Source organism: Ictidomys tridecemlineatus, chromosome 2, assembly GCF_052094955.1.
Source record: "Ictidomys tridecemlineatus isolate mIctTri1 chromosome 2, mIctTri1.hap1, whole genome shotgun sequence".
Taxonomy (NCBI): domain Eukaryota; kingdom Metazoa; phylum Chordata; class Mammalia; order Rodentia; family Sciuridae; genus Ictidomys; species Ictidomys tridecemlineatus.
The window spans coordinates 223,226,782-223,244,720 of record NC_135478.1 but is presented as its reverse complement, the minus strand read 5'-3'; the positions used below and the strand labels follow the sequence as shown (position 1 = coordinate 223,244,720).

General features: G+C 41.5%; 1 protein-coding gene across 1 annotated transcript in view; it reads right to left on the bottom strand.

Moving 5' to 3' along the window:
* The window catches only part of Cntnap2 (contactin associated protein 2), a 1,898,037-nt gene that overhangs the window by 889,504 nt on the left and 990,594 nt on the right, over window positions 1-17,939 (bottom strand). Inside the window, exon 9 of the mRNA XM_005326627.5 lies at window positions 16,204-16,353. Coding sequence (XP_005326684.2) covers window positions 16,204-16,353 — 150 coding nt within the window. The remainder of the gene's footprint in view (window positions 1-16,203; window positions 16,354-17,939) is intronic.

Sequence of the window (17,939 nt, the reverse complement as noted above, 5' to 3'; positions counted from 1 at the left end):
CCACACTTCAAAGGACATCAAGAACAGACATGCAGATGTGACCACTTGCACCTAGAGCTGCCTAAAAAACCAGACAAAATAAAAACCAGACGACTACAACAATTCTGAGGAAATTATGTGGACAAGGATACCACAAACATGGCCTGCAAAGATTTATGGATGTTTCATGACAAAGGCAACACCTAGGAACCTGTATTTTCGGGGAGTCAGCTATGAAGCACGCAGCCCACAGTACGGGGACAAATGACCCGTCTCACACATGGTCACATAGCACAATGGACCAGGAAAAAGCTATTGGAGAGTAAAACCATAGTTCACAAGGGCAGTAAAGAAGTTGTCCTTTGCTATTGCTGCCTAGAAAATTGCTATGGACCAATGATTCTGTGTGTCTCTTGTACCTTTATTTTTTCAAAAGAGTGTGCATTGCCATAATGATCAAATTAGCTTACGTATCACTGGACCACAAGGAATCTAATCTTACATAGACCTCTACACACCCGCCAGAAGTGAATTAAGTTGAAGGAAGTTAGATTTTTGGGTTTGCCTCTTTGAAGAAGAATATTCTACATATGGAAAGAAGGGTAAAAATGGATATTTCCAATTATTAATATTTCCACAATCAACTGAAAATATCAGTTTTCTTCACCATCTATTTTAATGGTAGTAAAACTCCTTTCTTTCAGTTGGGTACTTGTATTTCTAGAAGAACTGCGTTACCCAACAGCCACCTTGGCACCTAGGTGCAGCCATGTGACCCAGTGCTGGTCAGCTGGATGTATGTAGTAGGGTCTTTAGCATGTTCCAGGAACTACTCTGAAGGAGAGGAGTTCTACATGTTTTTCTCTTTCTTTCTTCCTTTCTTTCTTTTCTATTTGGAAAGCGAATGTAATGACTGAAGTTTAAGAAGCCACCTTGAACCATGAGTTACATGTGATATGCTAAATATGGAAGAGAAATGAAATAGACTGGGACCTGTCCAGTTAGTTTGCAAGCTAGCTGCCCACCACTTGCTTTTGGAAATAAAACTTTTTTGGAACACAACCACATCACTTGCGACTGTTCTGATGGCTGCCTTTTTCCATGAAAGCAGAGTTGAGAAGATGTAATGGAGATCACATGACCCCCAAGCCCTCTATGATCCTTTGCCAAAAAATTTCAGTGATTTCCAAACAACTTTTTTTTTTTTTTTTAAGAAACCTTGACATTAAAGTGTTCATTCCTAGGTGGGCACAAACCTGGTGATGGCTGATAGAAAAATCATGTTTTCTGGTATTGTAAAATGTCACACCAGCCCTTCTATCATGTTTAAATCATTATTTAATTTCTGTCATGTACAGCCAGACATTAACCTCATACATTTGAATTTCTATTTTTCCTATCTTCAAAAATAATACTCTTATTGGTATGGTATTGTCAATATAGAAATTCTAGAATGAATATTACTCATATGTAAGTAAGTCAAGGAAAAAAAAGAGCGATAATATATTTAAGTGATGTTTACCATTGTATTTGACATCTCAGAAATAAACTTTCCCAATTTTATATTATAAATGTATATATGTAAAATATTTTTAAATAAAGAAGTATAATTGGCTGAAAATGTTGATATTCTTGATGTAGTAAAAGGTCTCCTTTTATTAAACCCAGTTGACACATTGTGTTTAGGGACATCTATGCCAGAACGCAAAATCTGTCAATCAATAAGGAGAAAAAACTTTTGTTACATAACTAACAACTCTGAATGACAAAAATTTGACATAAGTGATATATTAAACGATTTTTGACATTTCAAGAAGCTAGGAGAAAGACTTTTAAAAGTTTTTTATGGGTTCTTTAAAAAATATTCCTAATAAATTTCCTTATTCCTTCTCATTCACTCATCTAATTCCTAGTTTGCTACCATGTGAGGCTCTTCTCTATTTTAAATTGGAAAAATAAATGCAAAAGCATATTATTCTAAAGCAAACATTTCCTCTTCTGTTTTGAAAATAGCTTAAATATTTATGTAAACAATTTTCAAGTATTTTTCGCATATTTTTTTTTTTAGGACTGAAAAAAACGTGTCTGTCCTCACTGGTTTTTACACGTTATACTTGATTACCGTAGAAAATCCTAACAAAAAAAAAATTAAACACAGAGAGGTAGGAGTTGCCCAAATTCTACTTCTCTTCTGTTAGAGCAGGAGGGGTGGGTGGGGAGAGGGGGAGGTAAGCAAAGGAACTGGAGAAAGCAGAAGGTAAGAAGGGGCCGAGTTGGCAAAAGAGAGCAGTGAGCGGGCTCTTCCAGGTGTAGAGTCAGGTAGAGGGACATTAAACAGGCCATCCCCCAATCCATACATATCTTTGCGATTCGTTACGTGAATTCTGAGTGAAAGAAGCCCCCTGTATGCAAGCTCAAAATTAAAGAATCTGACTTCAGCCCAGGGCTGGGCCTAGGGGAAGACTTCCCTGAAGAAGCCATGATTAGGGGGAGATTTGAGATGGAAGTTCAGCTGCTTCTCAACTTACGTGGGCTTGATGTTCCAATAAATCCACCTGAGTTGATGATGTAAGGCAAAGATGTGTCCAGTACCCCTGACCCACTGACGCTCAGTTGGCAACACAGTACCCTGTGGAGTATGGTCGGTCACTCTCCTCACCTTCTGGCTGACTGGGAACGCTGCTCGCTGACGGTTCTGCATCCAGAGTATCACAGCGCCCGTCCCTGGCCCATAGAGGACCAAATGTCTAAATTTGAGGTGTGGTTTCTCCTGAATGTGCATTACTTCTGCACCATCACACAGTCACAAGCTCGTGAGTTGAACCCAACCTCTGGAGTCGGGAACCACCTGTACTTGTCCCGTGATAAAGAATATTCAAGACAGAAGAAATAGAATGTGGAGAGTCCCCGACAGGAGGATCATGGTGCTGGAGCAGGTGAAGGGTGGGAGTGGACCGTGTGTGTAATGCAGAAAGCAGCCAGGCTGCGCAGGAGCACTGTAGCCCAGGTTTTCAATGTGCATGATCACCACCAGAGCAACAGGAGGTCACTGAGGGCTTCTGGTGGTTTGACAAAGTCTGCATGAGAACTGACTGAACAGGGGCTATAACGGGCTGCCATCCTCAGAGCATTGCAGGGAACTATTAAGTGGTCCCAGAGAAAACCTGGTCGACACTGGAGGCAGTGGAACCAGGGATAGGGAAGTGAGTTCTAAACTATGTAGGAGCCTGTTTTAGTCAGTTCTGTGGCCTCTGTGACCAAACATCGGACAAGAACAATTTCAGAGGAGTGAAAGTTTATTTGACACACAGGTCCAGAGGCCTCAGTCCACAGACAGCAGATTCCATTGCTCTGAGACCCAGGGAAGGCAGAGCATCCTGGTGGAAGAGTGTGGAGGAGGAAAGCAGCTCAGGACATGGCTTTCAGCAAGCAGAGAGACAAGGCTCTGCTCGCCAAGGAACAAAACACATGCCCCAAAGTCATGTCCTCAATAACCAATTTCCTCCAGCTGCATTCTACCTTCCTTTGTGACCATCCAGTTAATCCATTCAAGTGGATGAACACACTGAGTAGGTTGAAGCTGTCATAACTCAATTGTCTCATCTCTTAACTTTCTTGAGTTGCCTCACACATAGCTTTTGGGGAACCCCTCATCTAAGCCATAACGTAGCTGAATGTTCATGGGGGGGTTGATTGTTTCAGTAGTTATATGCATAGGGTTGGGAAGGATTGGCTATGCTGCATGGAGTTCAAACTGCCAGACTAAAGCCATTCAGTTCCTCAGTGGAGAGTAAGGGTGCATTCACCGATAGGGGAGACGTCGGTTAGATTTAGGAGAAAGAAATATTAAACTTTTACTGCACGAAAATATTTTACCTTTATTTAAGCAAAACCAGGTCATTAGCATTTTCTCATATCAGCTAATATTTTTCACAACCATGGCTTTTGATGGCCGCATAAAGCTCCATCCCACAGACTTAACACAGTATCTTTCTTTATTTTTCTATTATTACTCATTCAGGTGTTCCTAATTGTTGATGTCTGTGGAGTTGCAAGAAGCAATCTTGGGTCTAAGCTCTTTATTCTATGATCACCCCATCACAGCCATAATTTACATTCCTTCAAATGAATATGAGTCAAAATCCATAGAACTGTGCATTTTGCTATATATACTTAAATCTTAATAAACTTGACTTAGGAAAGTGACAGAGTGCCAGCCTTCTTGTATCCTCAGTCAGAAACTAGCTCTCCAGATCAAATCTTGTCGATTTCATCAACTCTCTTAGATTGCTATGTCGTTTAGAAGTAGTTTTTGCTTTGCTGATCTTCCAACGTTATTTCTAACCTGCCACTTGATGCGGTTGACCTCACACCATTGCCTAGTGTTCCATTATTTTCTAAGACTATCTTTTTCTTTCTTCTAATCCTCACCAACAAATCTGTTTTCTTCCTGCCTTCTGATCCCCAAATCATTGCTTACATCGATGTTTCTCCAAGAGGGAGGCAAAATGACAGGCACTGAGATCACTCCTAGCTATGTACTAAAGAGAAAGAAGAGCACGTGTGCCTGCAAAACTTTGCCCATGGATATTCATCCCAGCACTCAGCTCAAAGTGGAAATGTCCAAAGGACCCTCCACTGGGAATGGATAAACAAAATTTCACACAGCTATGTCACTGAATATTATTTGCTATAAAAGGGAATAGTTTTGGCTCATGAACTGAATAAACTACAATTGAATAATCTTTGAAAATATTATGGGGAGAGTAAGAAGCCAGTCATAAGTGATAACCTATTCTGTAATATCATTTACTTAAAATATCCAGAATAGATGAATCTATAGAGACAGGAAGCAGAATAGTGGGGTCCTAGGACTGGGAAAATTCAGAGTGGTTCCTAATGGGATTGAGGGATCTATTGGGCCAGGGCGGGGGTGTGTGAAAATGAGTTAAAGGGGGTTGTGGTGATTGCAACAAAACTCTCAGAATACACTAACAACCACTGAATTGTACTACTTACGTGGTGAATTCCATGGTATGTGAATTCCATGTCAATAATGTGGTCAAAAAAAGACAAAAGAAATCACTTTTTAAGTGCAGAAATGACTTTTTAAGTGCAGATTTCTGGGCCCTACTTCTGGCATAACGAGTAAAATTTTAACTAAGGACAAAGCCAAGCACCTATTTTTTCGAGCACCCTAGAGAATTCTTATGCATATTAAAGCAGGAGAGCTTGCTCTAGACATGAATGATCTGAGCCAATACAGAACACCTCCCTCCACCCGCTGCTCTTTGAGCTTCCTACTAGCCTTCCGCAGAACCACTTCTATTTATCCTAAGCTTCCACCTGGCTCTCTGCTGCTTCCCTCAGCAGGAGAGATCCCTTGGACCCTCAAGCTTGCCTGAAAACTCTCCTCCTTTTGTTCTTTCAACAAACACTTTTCCCACCTGTGCCATTAACTGAGTATTTTCCAGGAGCCAACCTCCCCATTTACACATAGTTTTCTGCCCTTCAAATAATCTTTTCTTTGAAAGATCAAATCTAAAATCCCATATACATAGTGAATTCTAGGCTCATATCAGTTAGTTTGTTCAATAGCCCACGGAAAATAGGAACGATTTTGAAGGTATTACAAGATTTTGTTTTATCAGCGCCTTTCGGAGGCATCTAGCTTCTCCTGCTAGTAACGCCGCACGGTCCACCGTCGGCAGGGAGCATCTGTATTAAAATTTCATATCTGCGCACTGTTTGATCTAATCACGTCCTCTGAAAATGCTGGTGATCTTTATTCCCAACCTTGGGCCACTGTAAAGTGAGAGGTAGCGATGTTTTGTTGTTGTTCTACATTAGGTTCACTGAAAACAAAAATGTGCTGTAGTCTTTTGGACACTAACTCCATGTGTACCTGCAAGGAAGAAGGTCAGAAGTCCAGATACGGGACAGAGGGAGAGATTTTTTATTTTTCCTTTGATGGGGAATATATTTAAGACAACATGACTTTAGGACCAGTCTGTGAAGAAGGCTGGCTGGAAAGCTACTAGGAAGGTGTTTGGCTAAACTCCCACACCTCACAGCTTCCCATGTCTAGGAGCACCCACAACTTCACCATTAAGGGTTCAGCAATTTTAGGGTCATGAAGGCCAAAAATATCTCACAGAATCCCCTATTCCTATAGGGTTCCTTTGGGGGATTGATGAGGATGCTTCTTAATCACTTGAGGTAGAGCTGGTTGTTGAGGTAAGTGGGGCCTCCGTGTAGAAAGAGAAATTTGGGGGACAAAAATGTGGGAGTTTAACACAGACTCTACTTGATTTCTTCCTGAGTGAACCAGATCAGAAAAAAAAAATAGCTTATTTTTTAAGTTGGATTTTCTTTAAAAACAACAACAACAACAAAAGCCACATAAACAAAAAGAACTTACTTGCTGGTTCAAAGACAGAGGTTGACATATAAATAACAGACTTCCTGGAGGAAGAATAAGACAGGCTGCAGAACAAGTAGATCAAACTTGTCATCCCAATTACAGGCCTCAGAGTCCATTTTGGTTTGCTTCCTTACACCTAGAAATACTGTTATTTGAATGTTTAGTAACTGAAAAAAAATTAGTACCTAAATTCATCTCCTGTTCTTGTTTGGTCAGAGAGACTTTAGAAACACAAACACAAATACTACCTTCCTTGGAAAAAGCCCCAACCCACAAACTTCTCTCTGGTTGGTATGGAAGAGATCTAATAAGACTGTCTTTGGTTTTCTGGTTTTTGTTGCATTAACAAATGATCTGCAGTAGCTAAGGAGGGCTGCTGGCCACATCTCTCTCCTTGCCTGAGGGTCAGAGTGGGCTCATCTGCCACCGAGGGTCCATACCATGTAGCAGGGTGCCCAGTGGCAATAATATTTGATTTACATATCATCAGGGTTACCTCTATTTTTCCCACAGTCAGAATGTTATGCTCTTTTAGGCTTGTGATTTTCAAGGAGCTAAATGATGGAAGGAGAAAAGCCTATTAATAAAGGGCAACAGAACCAAAATGATTCTTGAAATGTTTTGTAATTTTATGACTTTTTTTTCTTTGAAAAATTCACATGATTCTGTCTTACATCTGAATATCCCCACCACAAGCCAGTTGTTAAGAGCCAGAACAAAGACAAAGGCATGTGGAATTTCACAATAATCCTAAGGATAATTAGTCCCCATCATAACTCTAGCCCTATTTTACTTCTGGGAGTTATAAGACGTCTTGGGGGCCGAGGGCTACGTGGTGAGCACTCTCCTCTCTCCCAGCAGCGGGCAGGTTCGGATGAGGTTAATACACTCAATTTCATTGTGCAGCTCCCTTCCTCTTCTTTGCCCTTTTCTTTTGTGCATATAATTGGAAAACAAATGAAAAAAAACGACCAACAGTCCTTTGGGAATGTGACTGAAAAAGAAGTGTATCTGCTTGCTGGTATTCTCCTAAGAGAAAAGAGAGGGCTTGGAAATACACCTTTTAAAAGCGGGGAAAGGATTTGCACAGACCAGCAAATAGCGACTCAAATATTTCACGAGCAAATAAGAGTTTCTAGGTTATTTCCACAACTAAGGGAGAACCAACTCTACTAGATAGAAGGAGGGGTATTACAATTTAACCATGAAACAGAGTGAAATATTAAAAACACAAAGGAGAAAAAAAAACTTTGATTAATTTGAAAGTAACAAAGAAAAAAATGATTCCAATTATTTCATAGTGTCTGCCAACCTAAATTAACTAAACAACTGTTCACAGACATGACTACGATCTTAAGTTATGATTTCCTCATTTTTCATTCTGAAATTTAATAAATTGTTGATCTTACCATTAAAACAAAAATGAGCTAGGTTTGAACTCTGACTCTACTACTTTTTTACTGGCACATTTTTAATATTTTTGCTATTTTATATTTACAGAACTTACATAATTGCATCTGATCTAATACAGACTTTCTTTGCTCTGCATGCCCATGGGAAGTTGTGCAGGGCCAGTGAGGTGATAATGGAGCACCAGTGGCTCTTCTTTGCCTGCACAATCAATGGCACTTCATTTGGGCGGCAGAATCTGACGATGTAAGTAGATGGAGATAAGAAGGCCTGTAGCCCTGTGCACGTAACCATTAAATGTATTCCATTCATTGGGAACGGTGATTCATTTACTCAACGAATAACACTTATTAAGAACCTCTTGTGTGTTAGGCATTTTCTCTCAACACTTGAGATATTTCAGGACACACACAAGACCAGCATCTTTGTCCTCTGCAGGCTTTGTTGTCAGGGGACTCCAACAATAGACGGCCAACAGGATCAACAGTAGAGGACGTGGAGTGTGAGAAGGGGGTGAAGGGCTGGGCCAGGGAGGGAGGAGAGTGGGGCAGATAGGAGGCCCAGGGCCGCAGGGCTGGAGGCCAGCAGTGTGAGGCGCAGGCCAGGCAGTGCCTGTGGAGAACTGAGAGCTGGTGCATCCCTGAGGAGCAGGGAATTCCTAAGGAGATCCCCCTGGAGGAGTAGACCAGAGACGTTCAGACAAGAAAACCAAACCGATAGATAATGGCAGTGTCCAGAAACAGAAGGGGCGCAGTTGCAGGAGACAGCAGGTCAACAGTCACCTGAGATGCTGCGGGAGGGAGCATGCAGAGCACGGGGGGGGGGGGGCGGGGGGAGTGAAGACTGAGGGCTGGGGAAATACTGTCAGGTTGGACCCTGGGGACAGCTGAGCCACCATAGGAATGGGCTGTAACTCACTGAATTGTACGCTTGAGATGGACAGATGATCAGACATGCCAATTTTACCTTAGTCAAATATTCAAAAGAGAGGACATAGGAGCAGTAGCATTAGAAAACAAAAAATTAAATTAAAAATGAACTTGTAGAAGATCTGGGAAATACAATTATAAAAGTGTTAAAACATTGTCTGCTATTTATTCTATGCATGAAATCAAATATCTGATTATATCTTCATTTGATGTCTCAAACCCAGGGCAGGCAGAAGTATTCTGTGATGGCTCGTGAAGAGGCTTTAGTGTGCAATCTATGCAGTAAAGCATTAATGTAGGCGTGGCTGTGAACACATTTTGCAGACATGGTTAGCTTCTAGAATTAGGAGATAATTCAGGTGAGGTGGTGTACTCCTGTAATCCCACCAAGGGACAGGATTCCAGGTTTAGAGACAGCCTCAGAAACTTAGCAAGGCCTAAGCAAAATAGTGAGACTCTGTTTCAAAATAAAACATAAAAAAGAGCTGGGGATGTGCCTCAGTGGTTCAGTGCCCCTGGGTTATATCCATAGTACCAAGAGAGAGAGAGAGAGAGAGAGAGAGAGAGAGAGAGAGAGAGAGAGAGAGAGAGAGAAAGAAAACGAGATTGTAGATTGTAGTTAGCCATGTAGGTGGGCCTCATCCAATCAGTTGAAACACCTTAAAAACAAAACTGAAGATTTCCCCCACAGAACTTAGAGCAGATATTCATTAATAAGAGAATTAAATTCATTAATAAAAGAACCAATTATAATTTTTTACAAAGTATAATTGGTAAAACTAAGAAATTAGAGCTATGAATGCAAAAGCTGTAAGTTCTATGAGGAAGAGATTCATCTTTTTGTTATGCTATATTGCCAGCATCTATTACTGTGTCTGAGATATTCTAGGGTCTCCATAATCCTTTTGGATGTAAATGAATAAAAAAAGATCTCAGTTCTAATAGGAAAGGCAAATGTGGGGACATTAAAACATGTTTGGAAGCAAAGTCTAAGGATTTGGAAAAAGAGATTTAGAAAAAAAAAAAAGATTGACTCTTAATTCACTAGCAAGGAGGAAACTGAACATTGATCTAATGATAGGAAGAGATTAAGGACTTAGATGCTCCAGGCAAGTCATGTGTGTTTTCTTTCGAAGGCATTTCTTGGGAGTAACTTTCATGTGCAAGACAGAAAACCTGCCAAGCATTTCTGAGAAATGTGGAGGGATCCGCGAGAGCTGCGGGAAGTTCCCATCCATGAAATTCACGAGGACCTTCTCTTGGCGTGGAAGCCAGGATCCCATTCTGCCAGGAGGGGCTGTGCTCGGAGCTCTGGGCCCCAAGGATGCTCTCCTGAACTTACCTCTTAGGAACAATCCCCTGGCAACCTCTATCTCTATCTATATCTATATCCTATATCTCTGGCTTCAAGCCCACGCTCTGCTGTTGAGTAAATGCACATTGTAGGAAATCCCAAGCTGGGTGCAGCATGAAATCAACATGACTTAATTCGTTATTAGTCGTGTTATTTTGGGGGAAAACACCAAATTCTGAAGAGGAATGAGAGAGGCCTTCTGAGTACTCATGTGTGGGGGACCGGGGAGTGGCAGGTACTTTATTCCCAGCCTCATTATTCCCTCTGGGTAGAGTTTCTCACATGCTCATCCTTTGGTCGTGGTATCTTCCATTGCACACGAATCAAGGTGAAGTTAGAAATTCCTCTGTTTCGGAAAATGTCTAGGTCAACCTGTGAACACAGATGCTCCTCTTGTCCTGAAGCCTGGCAGGCTGGCTGACGTGAAGCCTGGACATCCTCTCTCCTCACTCTCGGTGGGTTCCTTCCTGCGGGTGCCCTGCTCACCAACGGTGCCTCCTCCTGGTGAGCAGGCCTTTTGTTGTTGTTGTCAGAGGTGACTTTCACTGTTTCTTCCATGTGTGAGCCTGGAATTCTTTCACTTTTTTTTCTTTCCTTTTTATTGACTTCCCTCCAGTCCCAGGTCCAGTCCTGGTTAGGTTGACAGAACTGCATTGGGCAGCGTGGCCAGTGGCAGGATTTTCCTCTAGCGCGCCGTGCGGTAGACTTTGCTGGTGCAGCTGTTTGCTTCAACACTTCTACCTTTGGTTAGCCACGTCTTCTCAGACTTATGTTTGAAGTTTAACTCCCATAGGATCCATCTTTGAAAAGGGACGACAGAGAATCCAGAGCCTGGGCCTCCTCTGAGAAGTGTGGCGACTTGCTCATGAAGGGAGTCTAGAACAAATCCAGACCTTGCTGTGGGCTGAGCTTTCGCCCCAGGACCTGCGGGTGGGGCCTAACTGGGACCTAGCTATGGTGCAGAGGTAGCCAGTGGTGACAGGGTGACACTGATTAGGGTGGACCCTAATCTACAGCAGTGTCCTTGTCAGAAGAGGGGAATGTGGACAGAGAGGGAGAGGAGAAGACAATGTGCAGTTGGAGGCAGCCACTGAAGCAAGCATCTGTAGGCCAAGGGATGCCCAGGAGTGCCGCCAGCCCCAAGGAGCCACCAGGAGCCATGCCAAAGGTCCCTTCTCAGAGCCTCCAGGCAGAGTGCAGCCCTGCGGCCACTTGTTCTGGACTTGGACCATCCAGGACTGTGGCAGTCAGCTTGTTCACTGCTGTGACTAAAAGACATTTGAAGAGGAGGAAAAGTTTATTTGGGGGCTCAGGTTTCTAAGTCATGGACATCTGGCTCCATTCTCTGGGGTTCAAAGTGAGGTCGAACACCATGGAGGAAGAGTGTAGTGGAGGGAGGTGGCTCACATCACAATCAGAAAGCACAGGCTCCACTTGCCAGATACAAAACATATATCCCAAAGCCACACTCCCTGAATGCCATCTCCTCCAGCCACACCCCACCTGCCTTCAGTCACCATTCATTTAACCCCGTCAGGGGATTAATTCAGTGGTCAAGGCTCTCACAACCCAATCATTTCGCCTCTAAACCTTCTTGAATGGTCTCACACGGGAGATTTTGGGGACATTTCACATCCAAACAGTAACTAGGACTGTGAGAGAGAAAAATTTCTATTGTTTTAAACCATTAGTTTGTGGTTCTCTGTTATGGCATGTTTAGAAAACTGAAGACATGCCTCAAGCAAGTTTGTTTAGGATTACTTTTTCTACCCTTAAAAAGATATGTCCTTTTTCATATGATATCAATCAATAAAACACTTTGCTCCCTAACATTTGAAGAGCAGCAAAAGGAGCTAGAAAACAAACTGCAGAATGACAACAGGCAACCTGGCCCTTTAGAAGCCTGAAGAGTGGATCCCAAACCTGGAGCTGTGAGGTCTGGTAAGCCCTCTGTCCATGGCCTCTGCAGCCGGGGATCCCTGACAATCTATGGCTAACCCAGAGTGTGTTAGACTCTTACGGAAGCTTTTAGACATTCAAATTTGTGTAGGATGGTCTGCATAGCCCAATAATAAGCAGAAAAGGAACTCTGCCGCAGTCTGGCTGGGCACAAAAATAACCGGGAGGTCATCAGCCACTTGTAGGTTCAAACAGGAACTACTTTATTGCCAGAACCCCCCCCCAGAACGCTCTCAGACTCCACGGAAACTCCGCAAGAACCAACGGGAACTCAACAGGAACTCCGTGAGAACTCAAAAGTAGCGGGCACCCAAGGTAGCAGGAGCCGCCCCACTGCCGGACAGCAGAGGTCCACATACACAACTGAATACACAGCTTGCCCCAATCCAGCATCATCCAGTTACAGCAATCAGTCACCATCCCAATAATTATACACAACTTAACTTAATCACCATCATCCCAATGTCTCACTGGCGACACCTCCCAACCACTCTTTCTGGCAAAATGCCAGGCGCCATCCCGACTTGACTGTGGCTCTCAACAGAACTCCACAACTGGAAACCAACTTCCTAACAGCTTTAATGTAAAACAACTTTATGTAGATGCATATTTGCATGTCTGTCCACTTAGCTATTTAAATCCATGCTCTATTTCAATGATCATGGAAAGGCTATTGTGATAGACCACGTGTTTGTATTCCCCAAAATCCATATACGGAAACCCAACCCCCAATGTGATGGTATGAGGAGGGTGAGGTCCTCACAATGGGATCAGAGCCCCCAGGAGGACAGAGAGAATGCTGGAGTCCTCTTTGTCTCTCTCTCCACCCCACCTGCATGATGTGAAGATAAAGTGAGAAAACGGCATTCTGAAATCCAGGAAGAGTGTCTCAATAGATACTCAATCTGCTGGCGCCTTGATCTTGGATTTCCAGCCTCCAGAACTGTAGGAGATGCACTTTCAAGGTGTAAGCCATTCGCCCTGTGGGGTTGTCCCAGTGGCCAGGGCTCACGAGGCAGCTCTATATTGATGAGTCTGGACTAGTAGCTGGAAGGGGTGTGCCCTCTACTAGATGGCACCATCCCTAATCTTGTCACGCTCCGGCTGGTTCCCAGTGGTCTCTTCTCTCTGGCCACCTGCCTTGGCACCTTCTTGAGGGCTGTCTCTCTCCATCCCCTGTTCCATAGCGCTCCCCTTCCTATAAGACCAACTCTAGAACTTTCTTACCCTTGCTATGTTTTCTTTTAAGTGAAAACAAAGGGGATAATAAAAACAGCAAACCTAGGAAGTGCTACAAGTTTAAAAACCTTTCTCTAACAATCATGGGACCTGGCCTATCTCCTATTCTGCCTATTCTCAAGAACAAAGCGAAAGAATCTTTGGTGCTTAAAAAATCCAATTGGGAATGTTATTACAGAGAATGGAGACCTTCCCTGGGATTCTCAGGAAACACTGAGAGAGGGGTACCACTACCCCCTGGTGAGAAAGTGAGTTTGCAGGTGCAGACAAAGATGCTCAAGTGGAACTTGGCTTCAAAAGTGACAGAGTGAGGACAGGTTTAGGGCTTTTGATGGGAAACTGAGCTCCACAAGCCTTTACTTAAGGCTTTAGAGAAGGAAAACCATTTCTTTCCTTTTTTTTTTTTTTTGTTTTTTTTTTTTTTTTTGAGACTGAGGAGAAAGAAATACTTCCAGTAGCACAAGAGCTGATCAGGGGTCTTTAGATGAGTAATGGCCTGAAATCTCAAATCTTCCTGTCTCTGAATGAGCTTCCAAAATGACTTGAGACAAAATGGAGAGACCAGGAGATGGCCAGCATTACCATGTCCTAGGGCCAGACCCTGGGTTACAGAGGGTATGTTATGCCAGGTTCACAGAAGAGATTATACTGGCATTTGACAGATGAAGAAAGTAAGATAAGTTATCAAAGGCTGACGGCACCTGAGCACCAAAGCTACGATCCAAAATGAGGTGTGCATGATTCCAAAGCTTGTGTTCTAGAACACAGATAGTCCTTCTGCCCTAGTATTAAGATATGTTCGTGACAAGGTTTACAACTTAGAAAATTTTCAGCATGGACAGTATGCAGTTGTGTGTGTGTGTGTGTGTGTGTGTGTGTGTGTGTGTGTGTGTGTGAATCCACAGGCAGCACATATTCTAATCAGGAAGCCACGTGCGGAAGGGTCACCAGTATTAGATCAGAAACATTTCGGTCATTCTGGAGCTGCCTACACCAAAGGTTTCTGCCGTGTATTCTTCTGACTGATTTATTCAATGCCAAATCAGATTTTCTTTCATGATATTGATGGCGTGCAATTGGCATAAATGTTAGATAAATGCGGAAAAGGATGTCTCAATGGCGAAATCATACATATTAATGATATGTCATTTGCAAAACATCTCTTAGAGACACCTCACCTTATATGAAGATGGTTCCAAGGACCCAGTGAGGCCTATGACCTGAGCCCTTAGAAATGGTTCTGGAGTTGGGATCTCTGAGAGATTTGGTGTCAGGTTTTTGCTTTTGAGGCTTTCTGTTGCCTGGCACTGGCTCTGAATCCCACTGCCCAGTGTCGCTGCTGCAAGAGAACATTTTACTGAAGGGCAGCAAGTCAGAGAGCTTAGACTTCATCGGGCTTGCAGGACAGTGCGTTAAGAGTGCTGTGGGTCTTCTGGTGAATGTGGACCTGATCAAAGTCTGTACATGGACAAGGGCAGCCTGGCTCTTCCCCTTGCTGCTCCTGGTAACAAAGCTGTGGGAGAGTGGGTGATTCGAAAGCATCTCAAACTTTACAGGGATTATCATTCTCTTTCAAAAAAGAATCTAAAGATATGTCTATGAATTTCAAATGTGCCTGTCAGTCTGCTCTTCAGATCTTTTGTGTCAGAATCGCTTAGAATCTGGAATTCTTCAATTTCTCAGCATCTTTTAAAGCTCCAGTAGTAGTAAGGCCTGAGAATCTGAATTGTAACGAGTTCCCCTGGGATTCTCTACACTCTGAGGATCCAGCCAACAAAGATATAACCACAGAAACATCAGGAACATTTGCTGACAGCATGTCCCGGAGGCAGACCAAAGACCCAAGAGCAAGCCAATGCCCTCCTGACTTCTGGATTTAGAAAGCAAAGTCCGTCAAGCAATAAGAAATAGGAGACCATAAAACCCTTGCATCCTGTGAACTTTTGGCCACAGACATGTGGCTACAGCTATTTGCCTACCCGTCTAGATCAAGACAGATGAAAACCACCACAGGCATTCAGCGATCCCATCCGTGGTCAATGGCCAGAGACAAGCAGAGATTGCTAGCAGCTTCTCAAAGGACAATCCTCTACAACTGCAAGGAGAACTCTTGGCCAAAAGCCCATGGTGTCAAATAACTTTTTGGAGAAAACCAGTTTGGCACTTTAGTTGCTTTTTTCTCCTATCCATCAGACCTAGTAGATCAGAAACATTAGTTTGTTCACTCATAAGATATCAAAGTTTACAAAATCATGCCGTTTTTGGTTCCAACAAACATTGTGCAGGACTAGTTCAGGACTCTGTTTTTTAAGATAGCACCCATAAGAAAGAAATATTGGCCCTGTACAGGCATCAGAGAGAGGTCTGAGCTGGGTGTAAACTCAGTGGAACGTTAGTAAAGCTCCTAGGGCTTCTGATTCTACTTTTAGACAATTTTGGGAAAAAAAAGGCTTGTCCTGTATATTTTATACTGCTTGCTAATTCATTCATAAATATTTATTACTCCTATCTTATATTCCAGGAATTTTTCTAGGACCCTGGGGGACATAGCAGGAAACAAGACAGACAAGGTAATTGCTCTTATGTATGCTTACTTTAATAACTAGAAAAAAAGAGATGCACATAGTTATATTCAAATATATACTTACATAAGCAAATAAGTAGATATATGAATATTAACAGGAATATTTTCAGAGACAAATATATGTACACATGTATATTTTAAAACTAAAACCAAAGTCTTTTCTGAGGATGTGATATGTTTTCTTAGATTTCACATTGCACGAGTTTGGATGAGGAAAACAATATCTAATGGAAAGACTCATTATCCCGAGATCTGCTGAGTTCATCTTGAAACTTGCCTTATTTTAGCACAGTATTGGTTAACCAGTAAAGGATGGCGTTCTTACCTCCAAAGAAGTATTTCTCTCCAGTTTTAACTTGAAGAGGACTATTTGTTCGAACAGCTGATGCTTCATCCCCATCAATGGTGAGAATAGCGAAGTTTTCCTTGGCTAGAAAACGAACCTCATGCCACTGACCATCATTCAACCCAGAACCTGAAAGGTACAAGATAAAAGTCAGCTTTTTATGTTAAGATGGTTCTGTTAAATACAGCTTTAAAAAAATCATATTATTTTAAATTGACAAATGATAATTTTATTAGATTTATGGTGCACAGTGTGATGTTTTGATACATATAGAAATTGAATTAATTAAGCCAATTTAATTAACATTTTGATAACCTCTCTTACTTGACATACTTTGAAATTTCTTCAGTTATTTTGAAATATACATTACTATTGAGTGAGTTTCCCTAGAAGTTACTGGTCAAAGTAATAGTTCCAGCTACATGGGAGAAATAAACACAAATTTTAATATCAACAGAATTAATATTTTAGAAGTTAAACCATACCTTCATCTAGAAAAATATAGTGCTGCTTTTAAATTTCATTATCTCATGTTTCTTTAAGATTATATCTGGTTCTTTCATCCATTGGACTGAATAAAGCACAATCTAAGTCAATCAGGTGAAGAAATATGATTAAAATTATATCAGGATGATTGGGGGTAAAGAATGCTCTGAATAAAGTCATTTGGAAAGTGACGATGAACTGTTTAAATTTCATAACCTATTTTCTGATTAGTTTTGCATGATCATACTCTCAGATTTATGGTTCTATCTAATTTTTCATTTTTAAAATACTGTCCATATTGGTTATTTTCTCTCAATAAACACCTGGCAAGGGTAGTTTATAGATATTAGGTACCAAATAAAAATGTGTGACTATGTGCAATTATATGTCTGAATTAACCACTAATGATGACAGGAAGTAACAAAAGGATTCTGAGTCATTTATAAGAGGGCATTGTTAAAATGAGGTCAGTCACATTTCAACAAATAAAAACCATCAAAACAAAACAACAATGTTCACCCTGACAATTTCATTTCCTAATACAAAGACATTTAGTTGTAGACATTCTATTGATCACTCCAGTAGGTGACAATAGTTCAATGTCTGTTTGGCTTGTGTTCACTTTACAAACAATAATTCAAAATTTAAGGTAAAAGTAGGAGAGCAATCATAGAACCTAAGAACCTAGAGAGTATTTAGGAAGCAGAGAAACCGAAGAGAGTGAAAGAGGCTTTATGTGACCTTGGAAAAAGAAAGTGATTCAGTTCTAGTCTAGTTCAGATGGTATAATCTAAAGTACACAGGTTAAAGTTCCTGGAGCGTACACTTCGTTTTCACAAAAGAAAGACTAGCAAGCAAAGATATTTAGAAATAGTGTAAATCCATGGAGCACAGAAGAAGGATTTAGGTGCCAGATAATTTATAACAGGAGCTTGTAAACCACATCTGTGGGTTATAACTTTATTTTGGCCACCCATTTTTGTTTAATCTGTGGGATAAGAATGGTTTGTATATTATTAAAAAGTTGAAAAGAAATCAAAATAGTAATAATATTTAGTGACAAGCAAAAATTTCATAAACTCAAATTTTAGCATTCATATACAGTTTCATTGAAAAACAGTCAAGTCCACTTGTAGGGCAGACAATTGCCCTACATTAACTGAGTCAAATAGTTGTACCAGGAATTATATGACCACAAAGTCTAGATGATTTACTAGGTGGTTCATCCA